Consider the following 15,105-nt stretch of genomic DNA (forward strand, 5'->3'; position numbering starts at 1 on the left):
TTGGTAGAAATGTATTCCCATCTTGGCATTTTATACAGTATCATGTTGATAGTCTTTTTTCCATAAGTATTAAGTTAAAATAATTTATATTCAGTTTTGTTCTTTTAAATTATATTTTGATATTTGACATATGTATTATTCCATAGTTTATTCAACTTTGGCAACATTTTTTTATCTGATGTGTCAGCTAATTTCATATTTGTTGTATTAACAGTAGGCTGCACACTAAGATCACTCAGAATGGCATTTGCTTTGCAAATTTTGGTCATTTTATTTGGGATGTTTTGAGACTATTGAGCTTTCTTTATTGCTTATGGGTTGCAGATAGTATCGCTCCTATATATCCCCCATACCTAGTATGTGGGTATTTTAGCATCATAGATGTGTTGCAACTCAACACATTTTTACTAAAGCTATTAACATATGCTGGTATAGCATTTATTTTAATAATTTTTAAAGATCTTCTGTTTTTTATAATATTTGGACTAGCATCTGTGACATGAATAACACTTGGTGTTTGGTAGTAAATCAAAAATAGCGACACAGCAAGCCCTTATTAATATAATGTTCCACTCAGTGAGAGCTTTATCAAGTTAATTGATCAGTAGTTGAAATATGGCATAGTCAAGTGGTATAAAGACACATCCTGGAAAAGGAGTCCTTTATTAATGCAGTGTTTCACCTACATGAGACTTTATTAAGTGCAGATAAAGTAATGCTTGACAAAGCCTCATGTAGGTGGAAGAATCGTATTAATGAAGATCTTTTGCTATATGTCTTTATTACTACTATATAAAGTTCTCACCAAGTGAAAATGTCAGTTTAATAAAGGCATTCTCTGCCTGTGTGTCTTTGCATTACTACATGTCAGCTTACTGCTTATCTTTCATAGTGTTTCATAATTATTGTTCATCTCTTGACCTTAATTTGTTGGTTGAAGATGTCTCTTGTAGTCAGCGGAGAATTTCTTTTTTGTGATGAGGTTTGTTGTTTCATTGACTTGATTAACTCTAAAGGTGTTTGTATTTAAGTTTTCTTTTAACTCTCAGTGTTGTTTTCCTATTTGAAAGTTAAAACTGTAGTGATTTTTGGGAAAAAAGTTGTGTGTATGTGTGGTGTATGGATCATTATTCTTTCATGTGTATATAGCTGTGTCAAACTTTGTGGTACTTGACATATGCTATATTGGTATAGTGTATGTATTACTTGACATACACTACATTGGTACAGTGTATGTGCTACTTGACATACACTACATTGGTATAGTGTATTTGGTACAGTACTTGGTATATACTATATTATTGTGGTGTATGTAGTACAGTGCCAGACATACACTAGAGTGGTATAGTGTATGTGGTACTTGACATTTGCTATACAAAAGTTGTGTATGGAGTACTTGGCATATGCTATACATGTAGTGTATATGGTACTTAGCATATATTACATTGAAGTTGTGTATGTGCTGCTTGGTATACATAACATTAATGTTTTGTATGTGGTATTCCTCATTCACTACATTGGTGCTGTATATGGGGCACCTAAGTAAGGTAAACTCTAGCTATGTCAGGTGCCAGATCAAGCACCCTAGGGTGTAGTCTTGAGAGCAGAGCTATCAGTTAAGATTTAACAATGTGGTTTTTTTAGGTAAAGAGGTAAATGTAGTATATGGCTTATATACTGATAACTGCTGTGGAGGGCAGTGCTTGTTTTGTTCTGCATGATGTGATATTTGTCTTTGATTAAGAAGAAAACATCAGTTTCTTCATCCCCAAACTATAAATTTAAACTGATGGTTTCCTATTAGTATCCCTTGTTTGTTTGACTCTTGTAGACTTTGGATTGCTGGTCTAAACATTTTTTTATGGGGGTTGACCTGTAGTCCAGAGTCTAGTGCATGCTCCTCTCTGTACTGTAGTCCAGGGCCTAAGTTTAGTTGGTGAGTGTAGGGCAATAGGGAGCGTTTTGGCCATTTAGGGATTCTAAGGCCACGTGGCCAAATGACCGCCCATTGACAGTGGCTATACGCGCGAAGAGGACTATTGGCTTAGCTTGGACCGTGGCTTGTGCTCTGGGCCGTGTGCTGTGGCCCTCATGGCTGCCTGCTGCTGCTTGTCGGGGTGGCCAGGTGTTGTGGGAGCCTGTTTGGCCTTGTGTGGCTGAGGGTGGCTTGGGAAGGCCCTGGGTCACTGTGGCCAGTCTGCCTCAAGTTTACTACTCTCACTCAGGAGCTGTTGGTGTTTGACATCCACGCTGGGAAAGTGATCATAATGCTCATGATATCATAATGATTGATGATAATAGACGGGCGGTGTTGGTGATGATGCCTGAGCCTGGACTGACTCATACTCACGTGGATCCTCTCCTCTGCAGCAGCGCCGGGCGGTGCTGTCTGTGAGGCTCTCAACCTGTCGCTGCGGCCACCTCTACCCCAGGCCAACGGAACCCTGCATCAACCGCTGCTCCACCACCACCACCACCATCACCAACAGCAACAACAACAGCAACCACACCACCACCATCACCAACAGCTTCATCATCACCACCAACATCACCACCACCACCAACAGCAAATGACCACTGCTGTTTCAACGACGCCCATCAACCATGCTGCCGCCACAGATGCCACTGAAACGTTTGAGGTGAAGATTCATCCTGCAGTGGCAGTGGCGGCAGCTGCAGCCTCAGGGCTGGTGTACCCTGAGGATGCCCTAGATCTGGCCTCAGATAAGGTGGCTGGAATGATGATAGTTGGAGAGGCAAAGGAAGAGCGCGGCATGCTAGAGGCCTCACCAGAGTACAAGACAAAGTTGTACCCATGTCCAGAGTGCCATAAAGTGTTCCGCCACCCAATGTCTCTCCACCACCACCGCCATGTGCACAAGGGAACTTACACTTGTCACTCATGTGGCAAGGTATTTTCCCGACGTTGGGATCTCCATCGTCATTTGCACCGATCCAAGATGGGCTGCCGCCGCCCTAATCATGTGACTACAGCTGCTGCAGTGGTCACCTCCACCCCTGGAACTGTAACTACTAGTACCACCGCTGCTGCAGCTGCACACCGAGCCGAGTTCGCTCTCGATCTGAACAACCCCCCTTCCAACTGACTGTGATATCACTAGGCGATACTAGAGCATAGAGACGTACATATTATATAGGGACTTGTATTTGTTGTGTTGTTGCGACCAGTGCCGCCATGCCTGGCACTGATTCTGTGATCACCAGCCAAAGATGGAGTGCAGGCGCCCCTGTCATATATATATTATGCTGACACCACAGCGCCACGTCCGAGATTATGCCCACACTATTATACCCCTCTCAAGGACACACACTCCGTTTTGGTCTGTTTTGAGTTAAATTTAAGAGCAATGGAAAAAATTCCCTACTTGCATCATTGCTTGGTTTTTAGTCAGTTGATTTTAGTCAATATAGACTGCCTGTATGTGATAATACCCCAGTGATGCTTATTAATTCTTCACGTTTTGGTTCTCTGTGATATTTGCTTTATTTTAGTTGCTGCCATTACCGTTCTGGCAACAGATCCTGTAGGCTTGTTGTCTCTTTACTCCCATCTCCTTTCCTGCCACTCAACTATATATATATATATATTTAGAGTGTTGTTGGTATTGTTGTTCCTATATACCTTACATTATCAGCTACCAGACGTGAATGGTATGTCGAAACTTAGGGCAATAATAAATGTTATTATACTGATGGATGCCAATCATTATTTGCTATGTCCTTTTCAACCCCTTGATAGTGCCAAAACTTGTATATTTAATCAACAAGATCATCTGTTTAAGATTTTTTTAATTAAAGTAGATTGTCTCGAGATTTAAACATAGTATTTATTTTAACATTTTAAGTAAAAAATAAAGCAATGTACAGACTTATAAAGACAAAAGTTGTACACTACTGAGTTACTGCAGAAAGAAATAAGAAAAGCATATACTATTGGACTAGTCCTGTCAGTAGTAATGTAAACTTTAAATTTGACTTGAAGGTAGGTACCACTATGTGATTAATTTTATACCACAGTATATTCTTATTTGCCACTTAAAAGACAAAAAAAGAAAATAGCAAGAAAAGCCACATGAAGAACATGCTTTTATTGGGATAATGTTTCACTCTGTATAGAGCTTCATCATTTAATAAAGCTCTATACACAGCAGAATGTTGCCCTAACAAAAGGTTGTTGTGCACTCAGTGTCTTTCCTTCACTTTTGTTGGCAGTATGCCTTATGGATGCAAGAAATAGCAAGTTTCATGAAATTACAGATAAACCTTAGAGCATTTGGAAGGAAATGTTTACATTTTTTTCTGTTATAGCCTTGGTTCAAAAAAAAAAAGTCAAGAAGGTAAGGCTTGAATTATCTTTGGTTTTGAATTATCTCTAATTTTGAATGATCTTTGATTTTAAAGTTTATGGTGTTTGTTAGATTCAGTTCAAGGCTGAGTTATGTTAGTTTGATGTAAAATAAAAATAAATAAATTCTGAAACTTATTGAATTCAGACTTAACAGAACTTAGAGAGAGAGAGCTAATAAGTCAGGAGTGTTACCTCTTATTGATCTAGGAGAATATCGTATAAACATTCCTGCTTCACCACAAAATGTAACTTTGTCTCTTTATATTGATGCTATTCAATTTATTTTTTTCTAAAGTGAATTCAAAGTACAAAAAAAAAGTGGCAGTCATAAAGTGGCCTTTACTTGTTTCCTGAAAGATAATCACTGAATGAGTTGTGTTCCTTACCTTCCAGTGTTGGGAGGAGGTTGAGGGGCATTGTGCCTTTCATTCAACAATCTTTCTAGCTATGCATTATACACCATGATTTTTTTTTTTTTTTACCAGAATACATATATCTGGTGTCGGCCTCACTCATGGCAAGTGGGACAAGCACAGTCTTCTTAAACACTGCATTTAACAACTGTTTGTTCTGTGTAAATGTTTTTATGCTCTCTCTCTCTCTCTCTCGCTCTCTTTCTCTTTTCTCTCTCTCACTCTCTTTCTCTTTTCTCTCTCTCTCTCTCTCTCTCTCTCTCTCTCTCTCTTTCTCTTTCTCTCCTCTCTCCTCTCTCTCTCTCTCTCTCTCTCTCTCTCTCTCTCTCTCTCTCTCTCTCTCTCTCTCTCTCTCTCTCTCTCTCTCTCTCTCTCTCTCTCTCTCTCTCTCTCTCTCTCTCTCTCTCTCTCTCTCTCTCTCTCTCTCTCTCTCTCTCTCTCGCTCTCACTCTCTCTCTCTCACTCTCTGTCTCTTGCTCTCTTTGTCTCTCGCTCTCTTTGTCTCTCGCTCTCTTTGTCTCTCGCTCTCTTTGTCTCTCACTCTTTCTCTCTTGCTCTTTCTCTTTCTCTCTCTTTCTCTCACTCTTTCACTCTCTCGCTCTCTTTGTCTCTCTCTCTCTCTCTCTCGCTCTCTTTGTCTCTCGCTCTCTTTCTCTCTCGCTCTCTTTCTCTCTCTTCTCTCTCTCTTTCTCTCTCTTTCTCTCACTCTTTCACTCTCTCGCTCTCTTTGTCTCTCGCTCTCTCTCTTTCTCTCTCTTTTCTCTCTCTCTCTCACACACACACACACACACACACACACACACACACACACACACACACACACACACACACACACACACACACACACACACACACACAAAATTACATAAGGTGCAGGTTCTAGTACTGTACATTACACAGGTCTTAGTACTGTAAATTACAAAAGTGGCTGGCAGACCCCAGTAGGATTAATTACTCAAGTTGCAAGTCTAAGCACTGTAAATTACAAAAGTTGCAGTTCCAAGTCCTGTAAATTACAAAAGATGCAGGTTCCAGCTGCAGATCCAGTAGTGTAAATTTTGCAAGTCACAAGTGTTACTGTTCTGAAAAATTCATATCACAGATCTTATTACTGTAAATTACACAAGTAGCAGGTCCCAGTACTGTAAATTCAGTCATAGGTCCTAGTACTGTAAATTACACAAGTTTCAGGTTCCAGTACTGTAAATTCCACAAGTTTCAGGTCCAAGTAGTACTGTAAATTCCACAAGTTTCAGGTCCAAGTAGTACTGTAAATTCCACAAGTTTCAGGTCCAAGTAGTACTGTAAATTCCACAAGTTTCAGGTCCAAGTAGTACTGTAAATTACACAAGTAACATCTCATTAAAGTAAATGACACAAGTTGCTGATCCAGGAACTGCACATAAGTTACAGATCCCACTACAGTAAATTACAAAAGTTACCAGTCCAAGTACTGTATATTACACAAGTTGCAGGTTCAGGTACTGTAAATAACATAAGTTGCAGGTCAAGTACTGTAAATTACACAAGTTGAAGGTCTTAATAATGTAAATTACAAAAGTCACTGGTCCCAGTACTGTAAGTTATACTAGTCAAAGTTTCTAGTATTGTAAATTACTTGTGTCACAGTCTGAGTATTGTAAATTACACAGTTGTAGATCATAATATGGCAAATTACACAAGTTGCAGGTCTCAGTACTGCAAATTTACACATCACATTTCCTAGTACTGTAAAATACATGAATTGCATATCCCAGGACTGTAAATTCACAAGTTGCCCAAGTCATAAATCCCAGCACTGTAAATTACACAAGTTACAGATCTAGTACATACTTTAAATTACCCAGTTGCGAGTCCCTGAACTGTAAATTACTAAAGTTGCAGGTCCTAGTATTGTAAATTAGAGTCACAGGTCTTGATACTGTAAATTATATGTCACAAGTCCCAGTACTGTAACCTACACAAGTCACAGATCCTTGGACTGTAAATTTCACAGATCACAGATCCTGGTGCTGTAAATTACACATCATAGCTCCCAGTATTGTAAATTACATGAGTTGTAGGTGTCATTAACTGTAAATTACACAAATCACAGGTCCTAATAGTGTAAATTATACACATTTTATGTCCAGTACTGTAATTTACACAAATTGCAGGTCCGAGTACTGTAAATACATACGACACATGTCCTAGTGCTATAAATTACACAAGTTGTAGATCCAAATACAGTACTGTGAATTATGGAAGTTGCAGGTCCCAGTACTGTAAATTACACATTTTACAGATCCTAGTTCTGTAAACTGCATAAATCAGAGGTCTTGATAGCAACTGTAAATTACAGATGTTGCAGGTCTTAGTACAGTCAATTACTCAGCCACAGGTCTATGTGCTGTAAATTACACAAGTTACAGGTCCCAGTACTGTAAATTACCTGTAACAGGTTCAAGTACAGTGGTATCCCGAGTTTCGAACTGCTCCCAACTCGAAGAATTATGTAAGTGTACAGTATTTGTGTAAGTGCGTTTGTAAGTTTGTTTTTGGGGGTCTGAAATGGACTAATCTAATTTACATTATTCCTTATGGGAACAGATTCGTTTGGTATTGGCACTCAAACAGCATTCTGGAATGAAATAAGTTCGAAACTCAGGGTGCCACTGTACTGTAAATTGCACAAGTCACAGGTCCCAGTACTCCAAATTAAGCAATATGCAGGTCCTTGGACTGTAAATTACATAATGTGCCAGTCCTAGTACTGTAAATTACACAAGTAATGTTTTATTACTGTAAATTTCAAAACTTTTAGGTTTCAATACTGTAAATTGCAACTCATAAATGTTTTTACTGTAAATTATACAAGTCACAGGTCCCAGTACTATAAATTGCACAAGTCACAGGTTCTAGTAATGGAAATTACACAAGTTACAGGTCCCAGTACTGAAAATTATGGAAATTGCAGTACAGTAAATTACACAGATCACAGGTCTCAGTATTGTAATTTACACAAGTTGCAGGTCCTAGAACAACCTCTCCTCACTTAATGATGGAGTTCTGTTCCTAAAACCACGTCGGTAAACAAATTCATCGCTAAGTGAGGAGCATACTATAATGATGGTGGGTTTGTGTGAACCATCTTTGATATTTCTTTAATGTCACTTTTGCACCATATATAACATTTCTAGTATATTTTTAAATGTTTATATAGCAGTGTACTGTATATTGTAATAAACAGAGGAAATCAGCTCTGATATACATTATTTAGGTATGCATACTGGTCAGAGAGCCCGTCGTAAGTTCGAGTCATTGGTAAACGAGTACATCGCTAAGTGAGAAGAGGTTGTATTGTAAATTACACAAGATGCAAGCCCCAGTAGTGTAATTTACACAAGTCACAGGTCTTAGTACTGTAAATTACGTAAGTTGCAGGTCCCAGTGTTGTAAATTACACCAGATGCAGGCTCCAGTACTGTAAAGTACACAAGTTGCAGGTTAAATTACTGTAAATTACACAAATTGCAGATCCCAGTATTGCAAATTTACACAGGTTGCAGGTTCAAGTATTGTAAATTACACAAGTCACAGGTCTCAATACTGTAAATTACACAAGTCATTGATCCTAGTACTGTAAATTACACAAGTAGCAAGTCCAAGTACTGTAAATTATACAAGTCATAAATCTTAGCACTGTAAATTGAACAAGTCACAGGTCCCAGTATTATAAATTACTCAAGTCACAGAACTTAGTTCTGTAAGTTACTCATGTTGTAGATCCCAGTACTATGAATTACACAAGTCGTAGAGCCCAATACTATGAATTACACAAACCTAGGTCCCAGCACTGTAAATTGCACAAGTCGTTGGTCCCAGTACTGTGAATAATACAAGTCGTTGGTCACAGTACTGTAAATTACACAAGCCATAGGTCCCATTACTGTAATTTACACGTCGTTGATCCCACTACTGCAAATTACACAAGTAAGTCCCAGTACTGTAAATTACACAAGTCGTTGGTCCCAGTACTGTGAATTACACAAGTTGCAGATGTTGCACCAAGTTAGATTTGGTTGAAATGACAAAGCATTGATCCTTATTGGTGACCCTTCAAAGGGAAGGGGGGTGCCTTGATGCCAGTGAAAAGCTTCTGATGTAAGGAATTGGAGCTGCCCTCCCCTTCCTTGGATCATACAGGTGCTGTATGACCCTTAAGGGTTTAGCACCTTCCTGCAAATATAATTGATGATGGTTGTCTCAGCATTGGAGTCTTGCATATTATACGTATACTCAAAATATTTTTTATATAATACATAATAATAATAATAATAATAATAATAATAACAACAATAATAATATCTTTATTTACTACAAGTACATGTACATGGTATACAGGCCTAGCTGACATCAATGACATACTATTATATAGAAAGCCACTTATTATGCAGAGCATTTCGGGCAAATTAGGTCAGTTTTGTCCCAGGATGTGACCCACACCAGTCGACAAACTCCCAGGTACCCATTTTACTGATGGGTGAACATAGATAACTGGTGTAAAGAAACATGTCAAATGTTTCTACCCTCGCTGGGAATTGAACCCAGACCCTCACTGTGTGAAGTGAGAGCTTTAGCCACCAGGCCACAGGGCACTGTATAAAAAAAAAAGCCTGATGGTGAATCGAGAATTACTTTCCATGTTTAGTAAGAGTCAGTTTCTGAAAAATTTATGACTTCTTTAACCCTTAAATGGTCCAAACGTATATATACGTTTGTTATATTTGAAAATATGTAAAAAAAAGTAGATCTACTTTTTTAGCACTACGAATTTGAACGTCAATCTCTTTGGACCGTTTAAGGGTTAAGCAGTACTCTAGAGTCTGCTACAACCACTACAGTACAGTCTTACAAAGTTGCTCTATATAGTGCAATTTTTGTACTATAAATACAACTGAAGAAGTGTGTCAATAATTGAATAGTACTTGTTATGAAGGCCTTTCCATGTGCTATTCCATTTTGGATGTACTTTTCAGTTGCATTTGCAAAAACTGCACTCAGAAGAAGAGCTTTATAAGAGAGCTGACTGTAGATTTACATTTTTAAGCAGTAAAATCTTAAGAATATTAATGCTATCTGAACAAGTAAGAGCATGGAGGGAGGGTATGGGGTGAAAGGGCATGTAGGGGCATTTGGAGTATCCAAATGTGGTTTGTTGGGAAAAATTGGAGGATGTGGGGTATATTTTGTGGGTGTTTGTTATTTGGTTTGCGAAGAAAGATTAGACAGGTTAATGACTGAAAAGGGAGCGTAGTGAATACCATTAACAAAAATTATGAAAGTCACCAGAGAGTGAGAGAATCTTTAGTAACATTATCAGCAGATTGGTGAGATGTGATGCCATCACTGCGTGAAGGTTGAATAGATTCTTATAGTCTTCTTTACAAATATAATTACAAAAATAATTTGCTAATAAATTGATAAATAAATGAGTTAAGAAATAGATAAATATAAAATCCTATTAATTTATTTAGACTTACAATAAATGTTGAGAAAATGCATAGCACTAACGATTTCCAAATTACTTCAGTGTATACATAATAAAATGAAAGAACTACACTTTTGACATAAGTGGCAGGAAATTACTTATCTCATAAATTTATTCTAGAGCTTATTGATATTCAGACAGAAACTGACGTGTGTTGAACAGCTAGACAAACTGGCCTGTGTTGAGCAGACAGAAATGACCTGTGTTGAGCAGACAGAAACTGACCTGTGTTGAACAGACAGAAATTGGCCTGTGTTGAACAGACAAAAACTGACCTCTGTTTAACAGACAAAAACTGACCTGTGTTTAACAGACAGAAACTGACCTATGTTGAACAGACAGAAACTGACCTGTGTTGAACAGACAGAAACTGACCTGTGTTTAACAGACAGAAGCTGATCTGTGTTGGATGGCAAAAAAGAGTATTTGCCGAGCAAACTTTTATTTATGCACAAAATGTCACTCTCATTACTCAGTGAAGCTCTGCTTAAAGCAAAATGTCATCTGTGAATAAAGGTTTGTTCTGTATGTTATGCTTTTTTTTAACAGATACTGTCTTGCATTTTTTTATTCAATTGTCTAGTATATCTGTTTTAATTACAGCATATTATTTGCACCCATTTAATAATTCCACAAAAGATTCAGTTCTTCAGCTAATCACGTTCAATCAGTAATTAGTTTCACTTAACAGTTTCATCAATAATTTTGTAAACTGATGTGATAAAGGCTGGTACATTACTGTAGATGGGAGGTTTAATTGATTCTAAATGAAGACACTGAAATTTTGAGTATTTTTTAACCTTAAGGAGAAATCAAACATCTGATGTCATATTTTTTTGTTTACTCACTGTATTGATCGATTTTCCTTCAGATTCGTGCAGAATGTGTCTTGATTAACCATTTGATTCTCAGCTTAGTCTTGAGGACCCTACACAGAGGTGCCTTGATGCTGGAGATGGGATCTTGATACAAGGAACTTGAGTTATCTTCCTTTTCCTTATATCATACCTGATTACCTCCAATTGTCAAGCACTGCATGACCACATGAATAAAAATAATAATAATAGTCATGAAGATGTTAAACTCAGCGACTACATTTGATTATTCAGCAACACTTTTCCTTTGCCACTAGAACTACACTTGCACAAGTTTCTCCATTCTTACAAATGCTGAACATAAATTTTCTTTTCATCTGCTCATAATTCTGCTTTTGAATTATATAAAGCATTCTGAAGTCAAGCAGAATGCTTGACTTCGTTGATTCATTGAAGGGTACATTACCAGCACACCCTTAGTTAAAGCAAGCTTTCCACCTGATACCATTTAATACAGCCTCTCCTCACGTAATGACGGAGTTCTGTTCATAAGACCATGTCGTTAAATGAATTCGTCGCTAAGTGAGGAGCATACTATAATGGTAGTGTGTGTGTGTCAGCCATCTTTGATATTGTTTTAATGTCACCTTGCACCATTTATAACATTTCTGGTATATTTTTAAATGTTTATACTACAGTAGTGTACTGTATATTGAAATAAACAGAAGAGAGGAAATCAGCTCTAATATACATTATTTAGGAATGAATACTGGTCAGAGAGCCCATCGTAAGTCCGAGATGTCGGTAGACGAGTACATTGCTAAGTGAGGAGAGGCTGTATTACGTAAGTAGTACAGCCTTGACTTGATAATTCCATTGCCAGTACAGCCTCAGTGAATACGGTACAGTACTTAACCCTTTGAGGGTCCGTCCCGTAGATCTACGGCTTTATGTTCAGGGTCCAAACCGTAGATCTACGTCATGAGCTCAGCTCACTCTGATAAACTGTGAGTGGCACATTTGGGCCTAGATATGAGAGAATACATCTATGTGGTATGTGTGCACCACATAAAACAGATCCTGCAGCACACTGTGTATAATGAGAGAGAAAAACTGAAATCATGATTTTTCGATTAAAACAGCAACTTTGCAGTGTTTTTTCGTATGTTTTTTATAGTTGTATTTGCGATTTCTTGGTCTCATTTGATAGAATGGAAGACATATTACAGAAATAGAGATGATTTTGATTGGTTTTAGCACTAGAAATGGCTTGAAACTGAGCTCAAAGTAGCAGAAATGTTAAATTTTTGTCGATATTCAAGAGTAAACAAACGACCTCACACGTCTAATACACGCCAGCTGCTGGGTCTAATATGCATTCACAAATATGGTGATGATATTTATACAATTATTACAGTATTGCATAACAGTAAATCTTCTATTTTTTGGTGTGAATAAAAATTCATTATGTGAATAAAAAATAAAAATGGAATTTATTTGTAAAGCCTCAAAACGTAACTAATGAACAGAGGAAATGTTAGTTTAGTTCCAGGAATACCTACATTGTTTATTCTGGACCCTATTTTGAAATTGGAATATTTTGAACTTTGTGTTAAATTGGCCAAATTAACAATTTCCGGTCACTTTAATTTGTAGTTGAAACAGTTGACTTGGCGATTTCTTGTGCTCAATCGATAGAATAGAAGTAATACTAGTGAAATAGCTAAGAATTTGGTTGACTGGAATAATGTAATTGGTCTAAAATGGGAGTCAAAGTCGGCAAAATCGCCGATTCATAAATATCGCTGACACATCAAAATTCGCGAGAGCATAATTTCATCAATTTTCCATCAAATTTCGTACTTTTTGGTTTATTACCTTCACAAAAAGATTCTCTGCCATTTCATAAGAAAAAATAACAAATTTTTTTTTTGAAAATTCTTGGACATTGGGGCACCACTTCAGATTTGGGCCTTGGACCCTGAAGGGGTTAATCTGCTACCATAATATACCCCCACCACGTAAGCACATTCCACACTGTTTGCTCAATTGGTCAACAATCCAACTCATGTCACTAGCCATGGTCAAGTTACACATTGTTGATTTAGTCTTGCATGTGAATAAATAAATTATTTATTTGTAACACTTAGACATCCTTTTGTAATCATTATTAATAATCACATAATTATCATCTATAAATAACATGTTTATGTCTGCGTCATTCTGTCGCATTCTGTAGGCCTCTCCACTCCTTTTGTTTGAGACTAGAACAGTGGAAATGGGGCAGCTCTCAATCCTTAGTACATAATATATTCAGTAGCTCCATCAGCTTAACTGATCAGAGACCAGACTGCTATTAATGAGTGGAGGATCAAGCCTCCACCACTCCTTGCATTGACTAACCCCCACAAGTTTAGCATTTCAGAAAATGCAACATAAAATTCATCAAATTATTTCTGTAAACTATATTTTGTAATATAGTTGGGCCCTGTTCATACAGCTCTAAATATGGCACCAGTCATTCTTACCTTATGCAGCTGTTGTACAAAAATGGCGATAATGGCGGAAAAGTGGTAAAAACACCAAACATAATGAACAGTGGCTCACTTGAATGCCAACAAAAATGTGGAACATCAAAAAGAGGTGCTGTATATGCGGGGCCCTCCTGTGTTGAAGATTCCATTCTAATATATTCAACTTTCTCACAAGAATGAGAACTCAATAAAAAGATATGTGAAATAAAAATCACATGAAATAAGTTTAGTGTAAATTATGGATGGAAATAAGTATACATTATATTAAATAAAATACATGTATTATAAAATAAATGTAAATAAGATTATGTAAAATTAAAGAAATTCCTAGCCAAAAATATAGTAGGTTACAGTTTAGTATGTGAAAAGTTAAAATAAATGTATTAATGAATTTAGAATGTTGTGTGTTGATTTATTGGAATTATTTTAATGCCTTAACTGGTGTGCATCATGCATGCTGCTTTAATTGAGTTCCTGCTTGTTGCTATTGCATGTACTACTATTGGTAGTATGTAGTTTGAGTACTATGTACTGCTATTACTGTAGTGCAATACTGCTGCTAGATACTGCCAGTAGTATGCACTAATATTTCTAGTAGTCTGAATACTACTGCTAGATACTGTCAGTACTATGTACTAATATTATTAATAGCCTGAGTACTTCTGCTAAATATTGCTAGTAATATGTATAACATACTAATAGAGTTAGATACTGACATTAATAGTAGATCGAGTACTGCTGCTAGATACTACCACTACTACTACACTATTGTACTATATTAAGTGCATCCATAAATTGTTTAAAAAAATAGACTAGAATAAGAATACAATAATAAAAATAACACTGGCCATCAATGGTTTCAGTTCATCTTGTGTTTTTAATTTATTTTGGTATGCTGAATTCAAATCTGAACTTTGTTTTGCACCAACACATGCAGTTTCAGTGAAATAGAACCCCATGGTGAACGATTTCACCAAGATATATTCATCATGAAGAGATATCAACAGTAGATGGTGATCAATTTGATCACTGACTACTGCTGGTCACTGGTGTGGAAGAGCCACACTGATCACAGATGAAAAAACCTGAAAACTGTGATGTGAATATGTTTGTATGACTGTGTGGAAATTTCTGTTATGCTACTCAAATCCAGGAGGTGGGAAGTACAGTGCCTGCGGTCTAAAGGAGGGGGTGGGGATATTTGCAGTTTTGAATGTAAATTGGTGCCCTTCTGGCAAAATAGTGATGGTGAAAGTGTTTCTACTTTTTTGGGGTCACCCTGCCTCAGTGGGAGATGGCTGGTTTGTTGGGAAAAAATATATGTAATGAATTTACATTAAGAGATTAGTTCTTGTTATTGCCTGCACCACACTTAATAGCTATGCATAATATATTACCTGACTGTTAGGTATCATATATCATGTGGTTCTTCAGCCTCAAATAA

At 37.2% G+C, this 15,105-nt stretch overlaps 1 protein-coding gene across 8 annotated transcripts in view; it reads left to right on the plus strand.

The window, feature by feature from the left end:
- LOC128701119 (protein abrupt) overlaps positions 1 to 15,105 on the plus strand; it is a 301,933-nt gene that overhangs the window by 142,667 nt on the left and 144,161 nt on the right. For 2 of the 8 annotated variants that reach the window (XM_053794691.2, XM_053794693.2), the window contains exon 7: positions 2,371 to 3,714. The exons of 4 other annotated variants lie outside the window; for them this stretch is intronic. In XM_053794691.2, the coding sequence (XP_053650666.1) occupies positions 2,371 to 3,107 (737 nt within the window). In that variant the 3' untranslated portion in view covers positions 3,108 to 3,714. Of the gene's footprint in view, positions 1 to 2,370; positions 3,715 to 15,105 lie in introns of those variants that run through there. 2 more of the 8 variants (XM_053794692.2, XM_053794694.2) reach the window with 1 other exon arrangement.

Source organism: Cherax quadricarinatus, chromosome 73 (assembly GCF_038502225.1).
Source record: "Cherax quadricarinatus isolate ZL_2023a chromosome 73, ASM3850222v1, whole genome shotgun sequence".
In the NCBI taxonomy this organism is placed as follows: domain Eukaryota; kingdom Metazoa; phylum Arthropoda; class Malacostraca; order Decapoda; family Parastacidae; genus Cherax; species Cherax quadricarinatus.